The sequence below is a fragment of the Halichoeres trimaculatus genome, unplaced genomic scaffold (assembly GCF_033239565.1).
Source record: "Halichoeres trimaculatus isolate MK-OKI-2021-1 unplaced genomic scaffold, fHalTri1.1 fHalTri1_scaffold_19, whole genome shotgun sequence".
NCBI classification, from domain to species: domain Eukaryota; kingdom Metazoa; phylum Chordata; class Actinopteri; order Labriformes; family Labridae; genus Halichoeres; species Halichoeres trimaculatus.
The window spans coordinates 12,381,560-12,404,796 of NW_027437197.1; the positions used below are offsets into that span (position 1 = coordinate 12,381,560).

Sequence of the window (23,237 nt, forward strand, 5' to 3'; positions counted from 1 at the left end):
AACTGCTGAGCTGCCGTAGTTATTCTCCTTTATGCACAGCCCTACCTATGCCGATAAACACAGAAGAGCGTAGAACTGAGTTACATAGATCAGCTTTTTATCATCAAGATCTGATCGAAGTTTTCAGTCTGTACTGGACTAACTTCTGATGCCAGGATCAGATTGGTGCATCCCTGATTCACACTGTATCAGAACTGTAAAGTACAACAAACTTGTTTCCTGTTGCACAGATTATATTGTCTAAATAATACTTTAAGGAGTAGATACTCTATTAATTTGAGCTGAAATGATATCTGTTACATGACAGATTTTTTTAATATAAGTTATCAAAGATATGTATAAGGAAAGACCAGGAAGATATCAATACATACGTTTCTGACCTTTGGACAGTTCAATCAATAGAGAGCAGTAGTAGCCCTCCAAAAACTAGAGAGCAGAGTAATTTCCATTTTTACTCAATGATTGATAATCCTTCCTTTCATAACTGTGTGTATAATAAATGGGTTCAGCATCCAGTTCCTTTAATCCAATCTAATAATTGCTAAAAGTGGATAAAACCAGTGAACTTATAGTGAAATTGCTAATTACTGAATAACCAATCAGGCTAAGTGTTCCCTGAAAACTCTCCCAGAGTGAGGATGATAAATTCATAGCAATGCAAGCTAGAAAGTTTCAGTTTGTAGTGTGTGTGCTTGCCTGTGCATGTGTGTGTGTGTGTGTGTGTGTGTGTGTGTGTGTGTGTGTGTGTGTGTGTGTGTGTGTGTGTGTGTGTGTGTGTGTGTGTGTGTCTGTTGTGGAAGGTAATCTATCCAGAAGTATCTCTGCGGATAGGGCTGATAAATTGAAGTGAATATGCGTTTTGATTAATACCACGTCAGGGGCCAAGAGGGCGGCACAGGGAAGAAAATAAAACAATGACATAGACATCTTCACATTGAATTAGTTACATTTACCCCTTTAGAATAACACTGGATACTCCTGTCACCATTTTATAGGAGTTGCTTCTCTGTTTTTCTGAACTTAGGAAAAAAAATCAATATGTGCACTAAGGTAGTCTAGTTGTCTACTGATCAATTTAAGTAAGTATCTCAGGCCCATTTTTTTTGTTCATTTTTGATTTGTCTATAAGTGCATTCCCACTGCAGGATGTCTCCTGTCACTACTGTATTGGGGTCTCTGAAAGGCGACTCTAAAAAGAACACAAAGCAAGCAAAATACCATATAAGAAAGCAGTCACACCAACAGAAAACCCAGCTCTTCAAAACCTACTTTACTGACATACAGTATACTGACGGCAGCACTAATTGCGCGACACACACACTGAGGCCAGGCATGTGCTGAAACCACAGTGTAACGTGATTAATAAGTGTAGGAGTGCCTTATTAGCCCCAGTAGTTTTCTCACTAAAAACAAATACCCCCTAACTGATTAACACAATCTAATTGACTTGCGACCCTGTGTGCGTGCGTGTGTTATACATTAGTGTCCTGTTGGAAACAAAAAGTTAAAGAGTGAAATAAAGAGTGATTTTGAGACTTACTTCACTCATTTGCTGCTGGCATTAAGAATGAAAGCCCCAAACCAGTAAATCTTCCTGGATTGAAATTAAATGAAGAAAGGGGACAGAGAGTGTGGAAAAAGACAGAGTGAGTAGAAAGACAGAGAATTACTGCAAAAGGAGTACTTTCCTCCCCTCATCGCTCTCACCAAAAGGCCAAGTGACAATTTGAACAAAATTACCCGGAGCCATTACCTCTATCTGAACCTGACAGGCTGAAAAGAGGCAGACCTGTGAGGAAGTGACCTCGTGTGTACATAAGTGTACGTGAGTGAAAAAGTGGGGGGAAGTGAAGGAGATGAAAAAGGACTGGGACAGTGAAGAATCATGAAGATAATTTCTTTATTTACAGTATTCACAGTCTTTTCCCTCTTCTCCGTGGCAGTTATCAGGCACAGCAGAGAAATAATGTGGGGCACCAAAGAGCATGTAGTGGGCTAAAGGACGGCAGCAAAAATAGTAGAGGGTGATTTTCTTGCACTTGGGTTTGATTTTTAGGGTCCTGAACATTTTTAGAAACCCCTGAAAATTTTAAAAAAGTTACAAAACTGTTCTTTCCTGTTGGTCAAGAGGGAAGGTGAGAAGAGGAAAAAATGAATTGCACAAGGCAGGACAAACACTGAGAATTTAAGGAAGTTTTTGTAGTTTGGTGCATGTTTAAACACAGCTTTCAGAAGACGTTTTCCTTTTTATATGTACAGCATCTATTTTCTTTTTTACCTTAACAGGAGAAACAGGCTGCCAAAATCCCTAACCGAGTCCCAAAATCACTTCTGAGAAGAGCAATATTCACTGGTCAAATGGCACTGCCTCCTTCTGAAAGCTCTAAAAACTACAGTTCTTCCTGAGTCTGCTTAAGGCTGTCTGCAGAAACACCAGAATACACATGTGCACTTATTTAAAAGAAAGATGATTGCTGAATAAATAATTAAATGTTTACAGCCTTGTTCAAAAAAATGTTGGTTTTAAGGTCATGACCCACTTCCTTACTTTTAATTTTTTTCCACACAGAAGATTCACAGTGAATTCACTGGGGAATTAATAAAGAACAGCAGAATCAATAACAGCTATAGCATCAATAAAATCATGATTCCTGTCCTTGGTTAAAAGCTTGAGCTTCACTGTACATTTCCAATGACCTACTATTTCTTCATGGCTTATGAAAAACCTTCAACTTGCAGTGTCCACAGTTCTTCATCTTACTGGCATGGACTGTTTTTAAGAAGAGAATCCAAAGCTGGTGTGACTGAGGTCACACATATGCATGCTATCATGTATGGGCACCAACGGATAAACACCCAGAAGCAGGGAGTCTGGAAAGGCCTACTGTGTAACTGACACTCTATAATATTTCATACTGACAGAAACAGGAGTGGTAGCGAGCAGGGAAAACAGTGCTAAGACACAGGGAGTAGAGGGGGGTCTCAGAACAACATCATACACATTCCTAGACTTCAGCTTACGGTTTAAGAAAAGTAAACGGATACATTCTAGCAGTATACAGTCATGGTTACAAGCACATCCAGGTACTATTGATGCTTAACTGAAATGTGCTTTACAATTAAATTAGCATAATTTTTTATTGTTACATTATAGATTTATTTTTTTGTTCTACAACTTAGCAGTAAATGTGTAATTTCCTGTACCTTACTTTGATTGTACTTAGCTTAGATTGTTCATAGTAAACGTGGTGTCTCTGTCTGTCCTACCCCTCTTTCTCAAAACAACATCATCCACTACAAATCTACTCCACAAGCCTCAGTGAAGAAAAAGGTGCCACCTCTGAGAACCAATCACATTCCCCAAAAGATTTGAACCTTCCAAACAGGTCCCTCCAAGGGGAATAAGGTGCTGTTAACGAAAGATGTTTGTCCAGTGAAACCTCTCAAGGGAGGAGGGCTCACTGCTCAAGAGTCCAATCATGCGTGTTGTTTCTTTATCCAGAGGACAGCAGGGATTTTCTGTGTCCAACTGTTTACAGGGAATAAAAAACTGCCAAACTATTTTTTGTTATCAAAACTGTATTTCTATACTCGTGGAACACTATGTTAAGGTAATGTGTCAGCAAGTTCAGGTAAGTAGGTGGTGAGTTTGACTCAAGGGTGTGATGAAACTGGTGAACGAATTGCGAATTTTAAATAACACATACAAGAACGATTCACCTCAGAGGCACCCAGATAAGAAGAGAAGGGAATGTAGAGGACTGAAAGATGATATGACAGAAGGGAAAATAAGAAAAATATTTAGTGTTCTAAAAGTAAAACCTGAAATACAAAAATTGTGTGATGATGAGCAAAAAGCAGTGACGATGTCACAAAATATAATGTCAAATTCTTAGGAGAGCAGATCCCTCTCAGTTCAGATAATTGTAGAATGAAAGCAATAAACATGACATGCTGTGTTTTTGCTGTGGCCTTTTTTTTTTACCATACTAAACTGTAAAACTGTACTTGTTACGGTTAGGGTTAGTTTTCCAAGTCATCCTTATTAAAAATACCTACCAGCCCTTCAGTTTAAAATGCAGGCAAACTAGTAAAAAAATCTGGCTGGCAGTGGCTGTACAATAAATCCCAGCTTCTCAATATCATAACATAAGCACTTACAATCAAACACATTGCAAAAGACTATAGCTAACAGAGTTATTAACTAGATACCAAAAAAATGGTAGTGCATCCAATGGTTTTCAATAATCAAATACCCATTACTTACAAGCTTAAGCACATACTGTATTTTTCTGGTGATCTTTTTGTTGTTGTTTTTCAAAATTCCCAAGATAAAAATTTGCGATGTCATTTTTTTCTGACACCTGCAGGCCTTAGGTTGCCTCATGTCTTTCAAGGACAGTCACATTCAGAGCTGTGTTTTTACCCTCAGTCTTAACAGAGATTGTTTCTGTGTAATGCATTTCCTCTGGCAGTATGTTTTCTGTGTGAACTGTGTAAAAGGTTTCTGTCTAACTGAGGGTGTCTGATTGCTTCAGTGTCTTACCATCAAAGCTGAGTCCTCGCTGAAGGAAGGTTCAGTCTCTGAGGACTGGGGACCGAGGGCAGAATCACTGCTGCTTCTCACCATCAGAGGGGTGTCTGTGGGAAACAAAAATGCATGTTTAATTATCCAGAGCAGTTCAAGTAATATTTACATTTACATTTACATTTAAGCATAAACAGGGGTTGTTCTTATATCACTGAATGACTTTGAAGGAAATCAAGACATCCAACTAAACAAACAAGCTGAACAGAAATTAAAGCAGCAGACAAAACTGACCTCATACCTCAAAAATACTCGTCACACTTTTTTGTTCTTTCTGTTTGTTTGAATCCAAATCAAATGTGTTTATTTTTCCAGGTTTCCTCTTTGCGGGTTTCTGTTTCAAAACAAGAGGAGACCATCTCTCTGTCTATCCAATAAGACACATGGTGACTCCTCTCTGTCAGACTGTCAAGGAGTGAATGACAGTGAGGACACAGAAATGATGCAAAATGATGCAAAATGGAAAGGTGAGAATTGATCAAGTCTGCTTCTGCACCGCTCCAGAAAATAGGCTTATTTCTTTGATATATGCGCACTGTGTCAACACACACACACACACACACACACACACACACACACACACACACACACACACACACACACACACACACACACACACACACACACACACACACACACACACACACACACCTTAAAAAATGCTAATGCTATTTTGAGGGAGCCACAGTTCAGCAAAAATCATGTCTAATAATAATCCTTCAGATGACAAGATACAGACCTTGAGCTCGTACTGTCACACTACGGAGAGGAGTGAGTGTGTGTTTCTTTGCAAGTGTCAAAACACAATGGGAAGAATAAAAAGGGAAAAAAAGAACTGTTTAATGTTAAGTTTAATAAATAAAATTAGATTCCATCATAGAAGTTTGCGTAAAATGTCAGTCTGACTCAAAGTATGCTTACAAACACATCATGATATCTGGAGAAATACACAAAGAGAATGTTTTATGAGACCAAAATTTTTAGAAATATCTCCAGAAATGGACAAGGAGTGAAGAAGCAAGACTGGATGCAAGCACAAATTTGTAAATGTGTCTGTGTGACCATGTCAGTAGCTGTTAACCAGACATGATTATTGGCATGACAGCACATGTTGGATAAACTTATATATTTAAGGCTTCTCTAATGAGTTTTAGAGCTGTAATGAAACAGACTGAAACTGGTAATGATGTGTGACCTATAAAGGAAACAAGGCTATCAGGAGTGACTATTTCATTATGGTTATTTTCAGTGTTTGAACCCCTTGAGAGGGTAAATGTCGGACCAAGTGATTGAATTAAGCTCTTTCATGTTCCATGGCAACCTCGCTGATTGGTCAGCAAAATATTTTAACTTTCTCGTAGATATATTTTTTATTATTTAAGAAAAAAATGATGTCATGTTTGGTGTGGGAAAGCCATGTTAAAAAAACAGGGTGCTCATTCCAGTAGCTCTCTCCTCCTTGTCCTTTTATCTTTGTAATTGGACGGCTCATTCGTAGGCCATGGCCACCAAACTGATGATGCTTGCACATAGTGCTTTTACTATTTGTGTTCCTGTGTGTCTAGGGATCCTATATGTCACTATGGTTGCACTGTTTACACATGAGATTAGCTGCAGCAGCCTGTTGCATGTCGATGCTAACTATTGCTAGACCTGATGTTTCCTGTCAGCTACAGAAGGAGATGACGACAACTTGCTGGCGCTGCAGTGGCAAGTTGATGCGAGTAGCTAATTAGGTGAAACACAAACAGAAGAGTGCCTGCTTCTGAGGGTTTTGGAATAGGAGAAGATTATAGCCAAGGATGCCCTTTGCATTTGTTGGTGAGTTTGTTTCGAGCATTTTCTATGTCTATATGTAAATTAATTGAGTTTTGAGCTAAGGAGGAATGTGAAAAGGAAACAAATAAAAAACCTGGGCAGGGCTGGTTGAGCCATACCAGGCCGTAATAGGGTTGTGTTGCCATGACGCCTATATGAATACCTGAATGCCATGATGGTACAAGTCGAAGTTGGCCTGCTTCGTAACAGACAAGCAGCCAACACACTGCGTGTGTGAATCAGTCGTCAAGCTTTCACAGATAACCATAAAGCCTTTAATTTATATTTTAAATGTGGACCTAAAATGTCCTTCATGTAATGAAACCTTTTGATTTAATGGGTTCTCCTCTTGATCATCAGCCAGCACAGCCTGGGGCATTATCTGCATATACTCCTATCTTTGATTACATACTATAACAGTGTCATTCCAAAGTCCCTACTAAATATTTGAGTTGATGAGTGAGCAGTCCTTCATGTGCTCACTACGTCTCTCATGAGCCCATCTGAAAGCCTGTTGCATGAGCAGATAATGTACAATCTGCTCCTTTAATACTCCTTCAGTGAACCCACCGGTGTTCATGAGCACAAATGGCCAATCAGGGCCTGATTTGCAGATCTCTGTGTGCATGTAGGTAACATATGATAGCGTCTCCCTCTTCACATCTCACCAGCCCACTGCATAAAATCATAATTTAACAGAGCTGATGGATGAACCACACTACACTATTGCCTGTGCTGCTGATGCTGCTGATGCTTTGAGGGATATTGAAACGGTAAGAAAAGTCAACACAGCTGAAAGCTATGCAAATAAATAACAGGTATTACCTAGGGTTGTTATTTTGATCAGTGTGGTACTTAGACTGTGCCACACCCCAACTCTACCATCCCCATATAGAGACCCCATCAATCCATAAATGCTTTACAAACATTGTCATGTTAGCCTCTATAGTTCTGCTGGGAATAAAATGGGAATGGAGGTACGGGTGGAGGGAGCCTCTTTATGAGTAGACATCTGAGAAGCTAAGCCAAATGATATTTGTAGGGTCAAATATTGATTGTAACAAAATGGACCCTTGGTGCTCTTAAGACTGACTGAGGGTATGGATTACATCAGATCTTCAATCAATTCAACTCCTCAAAGAAGGCAATGACAGAGGGACAAATGCAATGAGGACAAAGAAAATAAAAAACAATTACCATACAAAGGGAACACAGCTGGGATTGGGGGCTGTGGAATGCAGAGAAAATGTATATTAAAGACTAGTTAAATTCATATAACAATAAAAACTGAAAGTATTCAGCTTTTTTAAAGGTCTTTGTATCAAACTAAGCCTTAATATCATGCTCAATACTTTCCAGGTGAAAGCGGGCCTGTCAGGTCACAAAACCAGACATTAGTCCCTTTATATGAGGTTTTACTGCATGATGTGTACCTTTATAGACACATTGAGATTGATACTAATAGCTACCTAGGGAGTACTTTTCTGTCTGGAGGATATTCCAAGATCAATATTTCTTATATTAGATTGTTCCAACTGAATGCAATATTATATTGAATTGACCATTGTAAACCTCCACCCCCTGTTATTCCAGCATCAATGGGACCAGAGCTAGACAATGAACCAGGGCAGTATCTATAAAGGTCTCCTACTTTTTTTTTTTTTTTTTACCATAAAATATTTTGATGTTGCTGCAATTTATTAGGGCTGAGACGATATGCTAATCCCGGGATTCAATTCTATTACGATTTTTGGGGTGTGGATTTGAAATTGTTTAAATAGTAAATTCTTTGATATTTACAATTTCTGTGACTTTTAGTTTGCTTTTTTAGCACCAGACTACATGAAAAAGTTAAATGATGGTGATAATGTCTTCAGACTATATCAGGAGCCATATTTTCACATAAAATACATATCACGTGAGTCAGAGTGGTGACTTTTTCCCAATCCAGCTTACAAACAAAGACTGGAATGAAGAATTTGAATTAAAAAAAAAAAAAAAAAATTTCTTTCCCAGTTTTGATATTGTCAAACAAAAAATCCCCATAAAAAGAATTTTGCTTTTTTTCTCCCACCCCTAAAAGGTATGTATTCATGATTTTCTTAGAATATTAATGAATGCAAAAGGACTAAACATAAAAGCAATACACACAGGACAAGTGATAACCCAAAGATATTCCTTTCTTAACACTTGTTGCTGTATTAAGTACACCTTGTTAGTACAAGGTGAAACACCCCTTTCTATCATTTCCAACCAGTCTGACCTTTCTCCTCTGACATCAGCAAAATTATTTTACCCAGAAAACTGCTGCTCAACAGCTGTGCTGTGTTCCAGCTGCATCTCATATCCGGCATATCAGAAGACATCTGATATGAAATGCAAGGTTCCTATTTTTGCTAGATGTAGCACCAAAGTATAAGTTTGTAGAAAGCACAACAAGCAGAACAAGAAGTTGGGCACTGGAACAGCAGATTGAGATAAGACCAAGACGTAAAGGTCTTGCTCACCCTCATGGATTATGGTTTACATTGCTACCCGTTACCTACACTCTGTATCATCCCTTGCATGTACACCTGTGCCTTGCTTGCTGACACATTAATCAGTCATCTGAGAAAAAAGATCTGTCTCTGACTTTTTAGAATCACCAAGTTCAACTTGTGATGGATAGAAGCACACATTTTAATGTCTCACATTTCTGCAATCCCTGCAATACGGTACATGAGTCATTTTAAGTGCCAGTGGTCTGACTTTGATGAGAAAGCCTTTTTTATCTGTTCTTTTGCTGATAATGGACTCACTCACTTCAAGACTGTAATTGTTCATTTTAAGAACCTTAAACTGCTAACATGAGACAAGTAAAAAACTTAGCAGAGAAGAGAGAGGGGACAAAAAGAAAGACATAATCAAAGCATGTGATAAAAGAAGTTGAGAAAAGTAACAAAAAGCAAAGTGTTATGCAAAAGAGGAAAGACAAAAGATGATTTCAGAGACAGAAAGAGACAATTGGATGTTCAAACGATGAACAAAGACAAAGAGGATGAGACTCGAGAAAAAGTTTGAGCGAAGAAAAATCTAAGGGCTAATGTGAAACAGTTCACTGTGATAGAGACCTAAGTCTGGCCTTCTTACTCTGACAGTGATGATTTCCAGAGCTCCAGTACCTCTAATCTACCATGACAGCCACACATTTCTTCTTATCCCCACCAACAGGCAACCATACTGACACAGACTAAACTTCCTGTCTTACAAGTGTCTGGATCGTACAGCCTATGAGGGACAGTCACTACTCAAACAGATCTGAAATGCCAATCCCATTATTACTGTTGGAGGTAAAGTATGCTGTGGTTTCTGCTTCTGTTATAAAGAGAATGTGAAATGAGATTTTAAAGAAATGGAAAATAGGATGTAGCACTAATCTGTGAAAAAGGTAAAGAGTGATGAATATTGTCCAAACAACAATGCATTACAAGTTATAGTACAGACTAATGAGTGTGACCATCCTCTGTTTGAAATATATGGCATTTGAAAAACAGTTCTAACAGATTATGTTTAAATGTCAAGTATTCAGAAGGACTGATAGTACATAATGCAACAAACCACACGTCTAAGACTCAGAATAGATATGTGTTTATCCAACAGTAGGACGTAACTGATTTTTCAGAGATGGCAAACTCTTCATGTTTGATTGTTCACGTCCTGCATTGACAAGACACACCTTGCACACCTTTACCACAACAGTTGTGGTAAAGCCAAACATTATTTGTACTCACTGGATTTGAGAGCCGATGAATTGACTTCAATCTCTCCTCCTGTGATTGGCTGGAAGACTGAGAGCTCTGATTGGTAGAGTTCAGGGCTGGGGGTGAGGCTTGTGTTTACCACACCCCTCTGCTGGGCTTCCTGCTCCTCATACACCGCCATCAGCTGCATCAAGAGAAAACACAAACATACAAAATGAAGCTTATGTGTAGATTTGGTCTTTTTTAATATGTTATTGTAAATAAAACAATATTCTGAAGAGAAGTGAAAATAACTTTTTGAAGATTTTTATTTTTTTTCGCAGCCATTAAATTTGCTTCATTTCAGGCAATATACTGGGATTTAAAAGACGCAAAATGCCGAAAAAAAAGGAGTCACAAGAATGCAAAATAATGTACAAAAATACAACCTTTAAGGATCCTACCACAAAAATGCTAGCAGCTTTTATCTACAACAATATTGAACATTTTATATTTCTAACTCCCAGCCTTCGAATGATTGTTAATGGAAAAACTCAAGACTATATTCTTTAGTGACCTAGAAAATACCACAATGCACCCCACTGCACACAGATTACTTCACTAACAGAAGGTAAAGACATAAAATTGTTTTTCTTTTTAAAACTCCTCCTTGTGTTACCTTGTGGATGAGGACACCATAGAGGACGTCCAAGGAGCCCAGCATTCCTGCTACAGAGTGTGTGTGTCTACCGCTGAATAACTGCCTCCATTCGTGTCTAGCCTCTACATGTGTGGAGCAGCCTGCTGGTGCTAACTGTGTTATATAGTGGAATCCCTGTCTATTGAGTATTGCACTGAGTCTGCGTTTAGTTTAGCCTAACATAGCATAGAGCTTGTCAACACAGTGTTCTAGGGGCCTCCACGAAAAAGCTGAATAGACCTGTGTGAGGGTGTGTGTACATGTGTGTGTGTCTTTATGTTTGTGTGTTTCATGTCTGTAATGGCCATGAGTAAAGAAAGGGGACTTTGCCAGCAAAGCCAGAGGCTTCCTGCTACACTGGAACCAACAGGTGTGTGACAGGCTCTCACACTCAGACATGAACACTGATAACTGATACAGCCACATTATTGTATCTATATCATTTCAAGTGGTGACAAACCAATAAATTGGAAGGCTGATTAATCCAGATTAATTGCGTTCTGATATATCTGGGATCAGTCAATGTTTGCACTCACACAGCTGACTATATAAAAAAAAAAGGTGTTTATGTCTGCAGACACTGCAGGCAGCTTCATGAGTGTTGCTGCTGTGGAGTAATGTTAGGATGTTTCCATATGTCTATTCAGCCTTTCTGCGTTCAATATTCTGCATCCTGCCATAAATTTCCTTATTCATTTTTATTTTTCTGTTGTTGTTAAATGGGCTGTGAGGACAATTTGGAAAAGCTAGTGTTTTTTTTTCTGGGATAAAGACTCCACTACCCATGAGCATTGGCAGCCACTGTTATGAGGACGTGACTCTTACCAAGGCATACATTTGTTTAGAAGCAAATGAATGGAGGTGATGTATACGAACAGTTATGTAGTGCTATTGTTACCTCCGCCAATAAGGTTATAATTTTGGGAGAGTTTGTATGTTTTTTTGTTTGTTTGTCTGTGTAAAACATAACTCAAAAACTAAAATACGGATCTTGATGAAATTTTCGGGAAATGTTCAAAATGGGATAAGGAAGAAGTGATCAAATTTTGGAGGTGATCCAGATCACCGTCTGGACCCTGCTAAAAGGGAGTATAACATTAATGTCAGACCAAAGTGTTCCGTGGCAATCACAATATGCTTGGCGGAGGTCTGCGCTATTTGAATGCTTTTCTAGTTTGAAATATGACAACAAGCAAACTTTGTACACTCAGTCTGTACCAGGCTGTATTCAGTATTGCTGATCACTGCCTGGTGCTCTGAGACGTGTAACGTAAGAGAATCCTGGTTATGTCCTACCAATTGCTCGTTTACCAACAACTTCACCAATCAGAGCAAACGTAACCTGGCTCCTCATTTTATTGATACTCAAGCGTACACAGACCCCTGAAGTATAACTGCTGCATGTGGATTGAAATGCACATTAACACAAACAGCTTAAAGTGTGTTTTAGTCCCTGCTCTCTAACTCCTGTTGAGCTTTCTTTTGCTCTACTGTTGTTTTTTCATTTTTAATAGTTCAGCTTACAAAGTTAGAAAAGCTTGAATTTGCAATAAAATAACCATCAGGCTCAACCTCATATGTTAGATTAAAACTTGAACCGATCTGACTCAATACCGGTGAACTGGTATTGTAAGATGTGAAAAATGGAAAATCCAAATCTATAAATTAAATATCAGAGAAAATGCTCAGTGATAAAGCACACACAAAACACTTTGGCTAAAATTCCTCAAAAGCATCTAAAAGTATGACAAGGAGCAAAATGGGTGGACAAATTCACCATAGCTTTGCTGAGTCTTTTGAAGAAAAGCAGAGATAAAAAGAAAGAAAGAAAGACATCAAGATGAGAGGGGGAGGACTTAGCCTCTGTTCTCCTCGACAGGGGACTCAAAGACCTGCCAAACAAAATGACACTGCAGTCTGAGCATGAGAGGGGGAGCGCGGGCTGAGAGAGACTGAGAGGTGAGACAGCTCAAAGAAAAAGAAAAAGAGAGAAAACCCGAGAAGCTGCCTCTGAGAGCGCGAGAGAGTATTATAATGATAATAATGTGAGGGATTGACAGATTGCTGTAGTGGAAAAAAAACCAACGGGGTGTCAAAGAATGAGCAAAAAGCAAACCTGAAACCTGAGTCTGTCTGAAAGTGTCAGCGTGTCAAGTGCCTGTGCAATGATTTGTCCATTTTCAGCAAAATGAGGAGTTACATGCTGCAATCTCTGCCTCTTTTCTCTTCAGCCACATCCCTCTCTTTCAGAGCTCAAAGCTAAGGCCATATTGAAAGCAATGTTCAGCTGACAGAGATTTTTTTTTTTCCGCTTGTAAATTATAAGTTTCTCATTACTTTATGCAATCGAGTACTCCAAGCATCATGCAGCTCTTTCATGCAATTACACCTAACATTTCACCTTCTCATCCGCTTTCTGACAACAGCTGTGACAGAATGGAAGATGAAGAGAATAATAAACATGTGATTTTGTCTGTTTTTGGTTACAGCTCACTGTCAGAGCACTAATTTGACTTTGATCATGGAGTTGACAGCCTTATGGAAAAATGCCTTTATCCATCTGTGAGACTTGAGCTTAAAGAGGGGGCATTGTGCTTTTTTAAAAATCTTTAAAGTGCCACTCTTCCACTCCAAAAGTAGCATTACATGACTTATAATTAATTTTTTTTTTGCCTAACACTGGTGCTTTAGAAAACCCTAAAAACCCTAAGAAAACCCTCTGGAGGCCTGTCGGGGGGCAGAGCTTTGGGCCGCCTTTGGTGTTTGAGGCTTGCCCCTCCAATCTGTTATAACCAAGACAGGAGGTCCTTATTTGATGACTTCATTGTTTCAGCAAGCCTTGTGAAGATCTTGTGAAGTTAGAACAGCATTTTATAGACAGATGGATGTTCAGCATTGTTACTGTACATCCATGTTTAAAATTTGGAAAAGCAAAATACCCTCTCTTTAAGGAATAAGATCCCATTTTCTCCTCATTTAGATCTGGGGAGATGATGGGTAGTGGCACATACAGTATAAAAAGATGGTGAGATATATTTTTAACCCCAAAGGTTAAAAAAATTACAAAGACAAATTCTATAGACTTCATATGATAATACAGTTCCTTTATAACTGCAGTCCAAAAAACAGGATTGCACACCATTCTATGCAAGGCTCAGCATCTCTTGAAGTAACAGTGTGTGTGTGTTAAGGTTGGTTAAGAGGTGGGGGTGTTTTCAAAAGTGCAGAGTCGGTTCCTTTCCTTTTATTAAAATTAAAAGAGCAAATGAATATGAGATAGGTAGATTAAAAGCACTTTAGGATGCAAGTGCATTATATGGCATCAGCATACACACACAAACACACACACACACACACACACACACACACACCTCTTTTCACATCCTACCCTTTATAAATTGGGTCGATTAGGGTGTGATTGAGTAGTTTGTAGTGGATCAATAAAATGGCACAATCAGCCAAATGCACAAGTGTATTCACTGCATAGACACAAACACACACACAACAGTCTTTAAATAAGCTTAAGCTATCTGAACACCACTGGGCTTTGATTTCCACTCATGTCCTCTTACCATAAAAAAATAAATCAATCAATCCATGATGTCGAAGCTTGTGTGTGTGTGTGTGTTCTTAGGCATGTTGCAGTGTCAGCAATTTTCCAAGCGATGACCACTCCATCACTACAGCCTTTAACAACAGATTGGAGGGGAGAGGTGGCCACACACAATGGCACCTGTCTATCAAGTGGAATGACACTGTGTGTGTGCAGGGATGTGCAAACTAAGGACATACTACACACAGAGCACAGGTATTACATCATAAAGTGGTTATAGCTACATCAAATCAAAGGTGCATTCAGAGACAGTGAGATGGTCTGTAAAGCTCTCCATTTTTCAACTTTCACTGCGACAATGCAATTCAGCTTTGATGTTACTTATGTAACAACTCACAGCAAAAAGTTGAATCTCCTGGGTTGAAAATCACAAGGCTGTTACTACGGTTCAGATCTTTCAGAAGCAGGGAGCAGGTTTGATCACTCAGTGACACAAACTCACTTAATGGCAGTGGAAAGTCTGACAGCACCACCTAGCTCTACATAACAGAAGCTGCAACTTAAGTTGCCCTCAAGCACCCTTCACCACCCCAGGCCCTTAACACCCTCTCCTTTGTCCACCATGAGTTTCCTATAAAAACACAAGAGGTTTGTGCATGTGAGAAGCAGATTAGAAGAGACAAAAAGGACTCACTTCCTTTGTTTTCAACTATCTGCCTTTGATAAGCAAAGAAAGAGAAGCAGTATGAAGAAGCTATGTGTGTGTGCTTTCCTGTGTTCTTCAATTTCTCTACATGTAGCATGTTTTCATTGATTTTTTGAATTATTGTGCAGCACTTCACAAGCGCAGTAAAAGGTTCTATATCTGCATGCCGTCCTTCTCTTCCCTCCTTTAATGTAATATAAATTCAATATAAATAAATACATACACTGATGTCCAATGACATAATTTCGAAAGAGCTCTTTGTGCCGCAGTCATAAAAAGAAGTCACCAAACTGCCGGCGGATAAGGTCACTTTTGTGCAGCACTCTGAGCAGCTACCATGAGGAATAACTTTTAAAAGCTTTGCACATTTTAGTGTGATGCCCATAAAAATAATTGTGCAGATCACAAAGAGAATTTGAATGAATCCTGAGGCAGGTCAGCTCTTCTATGCTAGGCTATGTACATGTTAGCCTTTTTCCTCTTCCATCAGCAGATATTCCTGCTTAGCCTGTTTCCCCTCTGGCTTCACTTTGCCTCCTCTTCATCGCTTCCTCTTCTCACTTTTTCCTCCTCTTCTTTTTTTATACTTTTGCTTCCTCTTATTTCCCCTGCCACATTTTGCTTTTCCTCCTCCTGCTTCACATTCTTCCTTGTCTTCCTCTCATTCTTGGCTTGTCTTTGTCCCATGAGTTACAAATCAGCAAGTGTAAGTCTTCATGTTCTATCACTTTGCACTATTGGATACAACCACAAAGAAACAAAAAGCTCATCTATCTCACCTATATATATCTCCTCCTTTTCTCTTATCTTTTATGTTCTTGTTTTCTTCAAAAAGTCAAATACAAGCAATGGAATCGTGCACGTTTGCATTCACACTGAGCAAAAGACATGCATACATATCACTAACTGTGACCTCTCTGCTGCAAGCTATCCACCGCGGTGCTAATCAATAATGAGGATGGTAGTGTCTTCGTATGAAGAATATGGATGAATGAAATGCACCTGCTCAGCAGTTTAAAGAGCAGGTTTGTGTGTATGTGGGTGCGTTGACCCTCTATTGATCACCTGTCATCTTACCTCCCAGTACAGCATGAGAAACCCAGACAGGACAGACAGGTAGAGAAAGATTAATGGCACACAGAAATACTGTGAAGAATAAGAAACACAGACATGCAAAGACAAAGTCACAGACTCAGAGTACTCCACACAGAGCAAGGGGCCAATATAAAAAATTAAAAACTGGGATAGAGTCGAAAAGCGTATCAAGAGGCAGGGAAATGCAAACAATTTCATCCGGCATAATGTTTTCATCCCATTAGCAACTTTGTGCAGAACTTCAGTGCTCGTCACTCTGCCAAAATATGATTCAAAATTGTTTCCTCAGTTTGGGTTTAAATGTGCCTACGTCCATATTATTACTGCTTATGACTCGATGTGACTTTTTATCCGTATACTCATACATTTATGTATATGTGTGACTCTATGCCTGTGCATGAAAAACAGAGTCTGTGTGCACAAGTGTAAATGTGTTATCACTGCCTCCCTGAGGCTGTGTGTAGACCACACTTGGCCATATGGAACAGCATTAGGGAGGCACACAGAGGCGCAGATGGACACATTATGTGCAGGCCATATTCTCCATGAATCACCAGTAGTGGTTTCACAGACAGCACCCATAAACCAGTGGAGCCTATTGTCCAAAGGAAACAGAAAATGCTTCACCCACCGGGTGTAAAGGAGTGAATGTGTATCAAATCACTGAATATGTTATTTACAAATGAGATTTAGAATTATTTTCATATGCTCATGAAGACAATTTAACAGTGCAACTTACTCTAGATCTAGCAGTATTTTCTCAAAATGAGCGATTGTGGCCAGATATCTTAATCTTTGCAACATCTTTATCTTTGGTTTATCTTAATTTTTGTAATGCAGAAGGATCAATGAGATATTGAACTCAGGTAATGAAAGCAGAAATGGTCACCAAATCTAATGTTACTGTTAAATAAAAGTTTTAGATTCAGGCCAGAATTTTAAAACCATATTAAAGATGCTTTTCAACCAGAAGGTCCATGACCTTCAAGTTCCAATCCCAGGAACTACATGGTTCCTGCGGTCCATAGTTTGTCTGCTTGTCAACAAGCGCCGAAAACAAATGCTGAAGAAATTATGCATAAATTTGCACACAGCAGATTGAGCGGGACAGAAAATAGAGCACTGGAACAACATTTAAACATCTAATTGACTTTCAGAATAAAATACTGTGTGTTGACACCAGATCCTGTTTTTCTTTATGTCAACAAAAGACTAACATAATGATTGGAGCTATGCGTAAACAGGTTTGAGGTTTTACATCTGAGTAAAGACAAAATGAATGAGGAGAGGCTTATCATTGTGATGGGAAGTACAGTCCTGCTCTGTGCCAAACTGAATATACAGCTGACGTAAGTTGACAGATGAGAGAATACCCAGTCAAAACATTGGTACAAACCCCTTGAAAATATCAGGTCCACTGAAACTCTTACTTATTTTACATTTAGGTCAAAATCTCACCTTTCTACTGATAGTTTTTATTAGAATACATATGTGTACAAACAAACATATGTATAATCTGTCTTTATCACACAACTTTATAGTGTAATTTTATGCAGTACTTTCATATCTTTGTTATTCAATACAAGCCAATGACTTACAACCAAGTTAAACTACTCATGTAGACTGAAAAGATCTTGAACTAAAAATAAGGGTAACTGAGCAACGAGGCGCTAAACTCTAATGACGTACCTCAAGTTGTCAAGTTGTCAGTGTTAACTTTTTTTTTTCTATGCTAAGCATATGGCTAGCATGCTTATTGTATTTAATGATGTTTTGAGTGTAAAACAAAGCCTGATGACACCCTGAGTTACAGGCCGACTTTCCCTAAGGGACAATGAGGGTTGCTCTCCTTTTCTCTTCCTCTCTCCTTCCAACTGGCTTGTAATTAAGGAATTAAAATTAGCTTGCGCTGATTAACAGGGCTTAGCAGTCTTACACGCAGTTCCACAAAGAACATCTCCAAACGCACAGCAGGGCACAGATAACATCGGGTTGGCGTTTTGCCAAGCCATAATTTTTCCCCCCTCTAACTCAGGTGTCTGTTGGATCCCACCCTGGGCAATGAGACTTTCATCACAGTCATCACCACTTAAAACAAAAGTATGTGAATATTTTATGTCAAATGTTACTTCCATAAAGGAAGACTCATTCTAAAATTAAAAATCTTGACATTCAACTCGCTCATTTATATGCAAATTAGAACAGAAATTACTTAATCTTTTTGCACAGTAGTTGTATTTCAAGTTGAAGGAAATGTTTTTAATTCTGAGTTAACAAAAGCATTTAAATGGAGATGTTCCAATTAATTTGCTAATTGTTTAAATGGAAATGCAAACAACTTACTCACAAACCAAATGGTAAGAAAAAACATGCTTACATTTTTTTATAAAGTCTTGGATCTAATTGCCCAAAGGCTTCTTGATAACCGCATAAAAGTAAATACAATGAAAGACTGATCTTGGGATTTTGAGAATTGATCTTCCATTAATATTATTAAAAAATGACAATTTTTAAAGCCTTTTTTTAGCATAGCCCTATACTTAAAGTTGCTTACACTCTAACCCAAAGGAAGGTCCAGTTCCTAGTTTTCACTTCCCAAAGGCTCATTTATCCAGCTTTGGTTTCTGTCATCCTCTTTTCTTTCCAAGGTCTTATCTCATTCAATTGGCTCTCCACATAACAATGGATGTCTGAGTGGCTTTTGAACAAGGATTTGCTGTCTGTCAGATGTGACTGATTAAGCTACGCACACACCCTAACACACCATGGTTTCTTTCACATAGTTACATGCACAACTTCACACTACAACACACACACACTCAGTGTTTTGATGGTGATTACTAGAGGATTTAATAGTCAAAACACTGAGGGGTAAGAACTGTCAGCTGACAGTTCTAAACCTCAATCAATACACAACACATCACAAAGAATAGTGAAAAAAATCAAAAGTCATACTTTCTACAATCAGTCACAAACCCCTGAGGCCCTCTTGGGAGAAAACAACACATCTGGCAGGAAACAAGGTGTAACCTTTTTCAAAAGATATTCACAGGCAAACAAGTTCATTTAGCTGTGCTCTCTAAAATACCGAGAAATATTGTTGCATCCTAAAATTGTAGCAATGCTACTTTAACCATTCAGAAGTCTATAATCTGTAACCACCTTGAGGATTATGGGGTTAACTGCTGAGGGGGTTGCTGTCTGACCCCCAGACAGCTTATCTGTCTCACAGCTGAAGGTAAACAATCAATGTCAGCAGTCACTCAAAACCAGTTCACTGATGAAAACACACAGAAATAACAACTCAACCGTCTTAATCCAACAGCTTCTACAGAAGAAACAACCATATCTTTCCTGCATTATAAACCTTGAGCTGATAAAAATTTGTATCTGTCTCGATTAAGTCTATCCAAAACACAGGATCACTCGTTAAAGCAAGACAGAAAATTATATTTACAAAGACAGTATCATAGTATAAACTTCAGGGCTTTTTAAGGGACTTTTTATTTTTGACAGCTAAAGCAATAACTACATTAGTCTTGAGGTAACTGGTTTACCCTTGAAACTGCCCTATCTGGGGAAGTAGTGCTTTCTACAGGTCCAGGAACTATGGGGGGGCAGGGCGTGTAAGCCAAACGTTTCTGGTCGGTGAAGCATCCAAAGTGTATTTTATTTCAGCCACTGTCCACAATAACATTACACACATCTCTGATACCCTTGCATGTCCCTTGCTTATAGATGTCATCTACAAACACAGTCCATCTTGTAACTGAAACACCAGCTTGTTGCTGCTGGCCTGTTTTTGACTTCTCTGGTGTTGTCTTTGCTAAATGGCCTTCAGAGCTATCTAGTCTGATGGTTTAGTTAAATTACTTTTTTTTTCTTCTTCTTCTTCTTTCATTTTTTTCAGGTGTACTGGCCTTGTTTGTGTAATCTTTCAAGGAACTTTAAGCCATGGTGGAAATCCAGACAATAATGGACCATAGAATTCATTTAGTTTCTGGAAAAGCAGTTTCAGGAATTAAAAGTTCCTGGAACTTAAGGTCAAAAGCACTTCAAGTCCAGAAAGGAAGACACTCACTAGAATTCCTCATCATTTCTTTAAAGAATAACATAAAAACAGTTGTTTAAAAAGGAGGCAGACTTCTAAGCCTGTCTTATCCCTTAGCATCTGTGCAATCTTCCAAAAATGACCACTTCCAACTCTACACACTTCATTAGTCTTTTTTTTACATTAAGCAGTATAGCTAAGCTTGACTGTGCTGCAAGCCCCAGCGGTGCGGATGGACCACTGACCAAATCCTTCCCCTTTTCTGTGATCCCCTCCATCAATCTGTCTTATCGCCCCCTCCTCAAGGTGAATGACACAAATTCTGTGGTGCCTATCAGGGACCTGATGATCTATATAAATGTGTGTGGGTTAATGCAATTAAATGAGCCTGTTATCATCACTCACACACATCCAGGGACAGGTTCACTCTTTCTAAAGCTCTCACCGCCCCGCACATTACTCTGTCAATGTATGTAAATCTTTCTGCTAACCACCGTTAGCTTTGTGTGTTAAAGTGTGTGTGATGAATACACGCATGCACACACCATAAATCTCTTCTGAACACATTCACCCAGAACCTACAAAGCCTACTCACCCACAAATGCACATCACAGACATCCTTTTCTAAAAGGTTGACACAAAAGGTGGTCCTCCTAACATCTCTATGATTGAGGTGAAGAGTGAAGCTCATAGCTAACAGAGTGATTACATTAGTGTTGCTAAAAGATCGTATCTTCTATTCGGAAGACCATGAATCAAATTGATCTTGACACTTAATGATGTGCCCTTATATGAACAAGCCACCTTAATACAGCCTCTACAGCCTACACTGCCAAACATGCAGCTACAAAAAGCTCCAGTTTAAGATAAAAGTAAGCGTTGAATCACTAAGGGAGATTTGAACAGATTTTCTTGAAATAGTCAGATGCCTTTTGAAGCATAATACCTTCAAAGATTTAAATGTCTATGACTTAAGTCTTTGAAGTCATTAGATCAAGCAGAAAATTACCGCCTCTCAGTATTCTCATAATGTACCGCAGAATGGGACTGACAAGTCAAAGTTGTTTTCAATCATGCAAATGTGCCGTAGTATCATTTTCTTACCATATGCTTGTAGTCCTACAAAAACGGTTTTGGAGAGATCATTGTATCAGACTTTTGTTTTAGTAAACTAACAATTACAGCTAAATTGTAGAATTCTTCACAATCTACTAAATGAAAAGGAAAAAATGATGACTGAATGGATATTTCATGTGCATTCACTTTGTTTAAAAAGGTTTTTCTAAATACTTAGACCAGCAGAGATGGAGTGTCCCTTAGTAAGGTTCCTATTTAGTCTCTCCCCATTAAAAACCCTGTTTAGACACTTCATTAAGACATTTCATCAGCATCATAAATCCATGAGGAGGTAGACTTCATAACAATAAAATAAGCAACACACACAATATCATGCAATACTGGGGGTCCATTTATTCGAGGTGGGTCCCAGGTGCAGCTGTTCTCTTAATTAAGAGCCAAGGTCCTTAAAGACTGCAGCCTCCATCGTTTATTATAATCATAATTAACCCTTTTGCTTTCAGCCTCTCTGCCACTCTCTTTGTTTCATTTCAATCCCTCTGTTAACCCTTTCACTTTAAATCAATCTTCTACATCCTGCAGCCCCATGCTGTTACTCTGCACTGTCACCATTAACCTCACATTTGTCACACCATCTCACACACAATTTCTTAATCTCCTCTGACTTTCATTTTATTCACTGCAGCAATTAACCCTTTTGTCTCTCACACCCTCACACTTCTCCTCGTTTTCTATAATCGAACAAATTGCACCTATCTGTCTCGTTGCCTCATTTCTAATGCTTTCGTTCCGTCGCCCTGCTCTGCCTCTGTCTAAATTTTCTCTTCCACTCTCCCTCCCCTACCTCTGGTAAACACCATTACTCAATTAACCCCCCTGGTAGTTGGCTAAGGGTCAACATATGTATCAGGTCTGGATCATGTCTGTACGTGACTTTGACAAATGGAGAGTCTGCACACACATAGACTCACATACACACACACACAAATGTGCACACTAAGGTGTGACTCCAAAATGATTGGACAAATTAGAGGAAAGGGTGAAAGAAAGAGGTAGGTGGTGAAAGGAAAGGAAGGAGGTAAGAGGGTATTACTAGGCTCTGGTGGTGGACTGAGGACACAGAGCTATGACAGACAGAAAGGCAGGAAAAGCAGGTATGGAGTGGAAAGAAAGAACAGAGCAAATGGGTTTTGAGAGGATAACTGCTGTAAAGAGAAGTGGGTGAAAGAAAGGTAGCATAAAGAGATGAGAGGTTAAGGTGAGAGGAAGCCTATAGTTTCATTTTAGTGGGATTTTCTCGGTTTTTTAAATGATCTACTTAGTTTGTAATGAAGTAATTTTACTTTGTTACTTGACACCTCTGATGATACATGAACCATGTCTGAACCAAAGACTGTAAAAAAAAATGGACGTCCGCTTGCTCGACTCGAAGTGAGGTCTCCACAAAAACTGCTCACCCTGGTGGCTGGCTGCAGTATAGGTAAAAAAAAAATCCGGCTTTCCAGCCATTCCAGATGAGTTGTTGTCAAACTTTAAAAAATTAATACTCCTCGTAGAAATGTTTCTCACGTTCGATTGTTGTGGTAATTTGAAGATATAATTTGGTTGTCTTGTATTCAAGTCCTCTTTTTTGGAAAAGTTTAGTTTCCATTAGTTATACAAGGTTAAAAATGAGGCTTTACGTAAGGTTTAATGATGATTGACAGCTGCCATTCTCGTGTATTTTTTCGGGGATTGTAAAATATATTGGGAGGTAGATTAAAGAAGTGATTAGACCCTTGAAAGAAAAAAAAAAAAAAAACTTTTGTCACCCAGCTCCACTCAGATTTTCCCAGAATTCCTCATTGTCTCTACTGCGCAGACTCTGGCTGCAATTACTGCCAATGGCGGTGCTTGTGACGGGGGAGTTTTGGCTTCAAAACTGTACAAT

General features: G+C 38.8%; 1 protein-coding gene across 3 annotated transcripts in view; it reads right to left on the reverse strand.

Moving 5' to 3' along the window:
• LOC141808170 (partitioning defective 3 homolog B-like) overlaps window positions 1-23,237 on the reverse strand; it is a 199,158-nt gene that overhangs the window by 150,850 nt on the left and 25,071 nt on the right. For all 3 annotated transcript variants that reach the window (XM_074694588.1, XM_074694587.1, XM_074694589.1), the window contains exons 3-4: window positions 10,177-10,330; window positions 4,547-4,641 (exon numbers count right to left, since the gene is read on the reverse strand). In XM_074694588.1, the coding sequence (XP_074550689.1) occupies window positions 4,547-4,641; window positions 10,177-10,330 (249 nt within the window). The remainder of the gene's footprint in view (window positions 1-4,546; window positions 4,642-10,176; window positions 10,331-23,237) is intronic.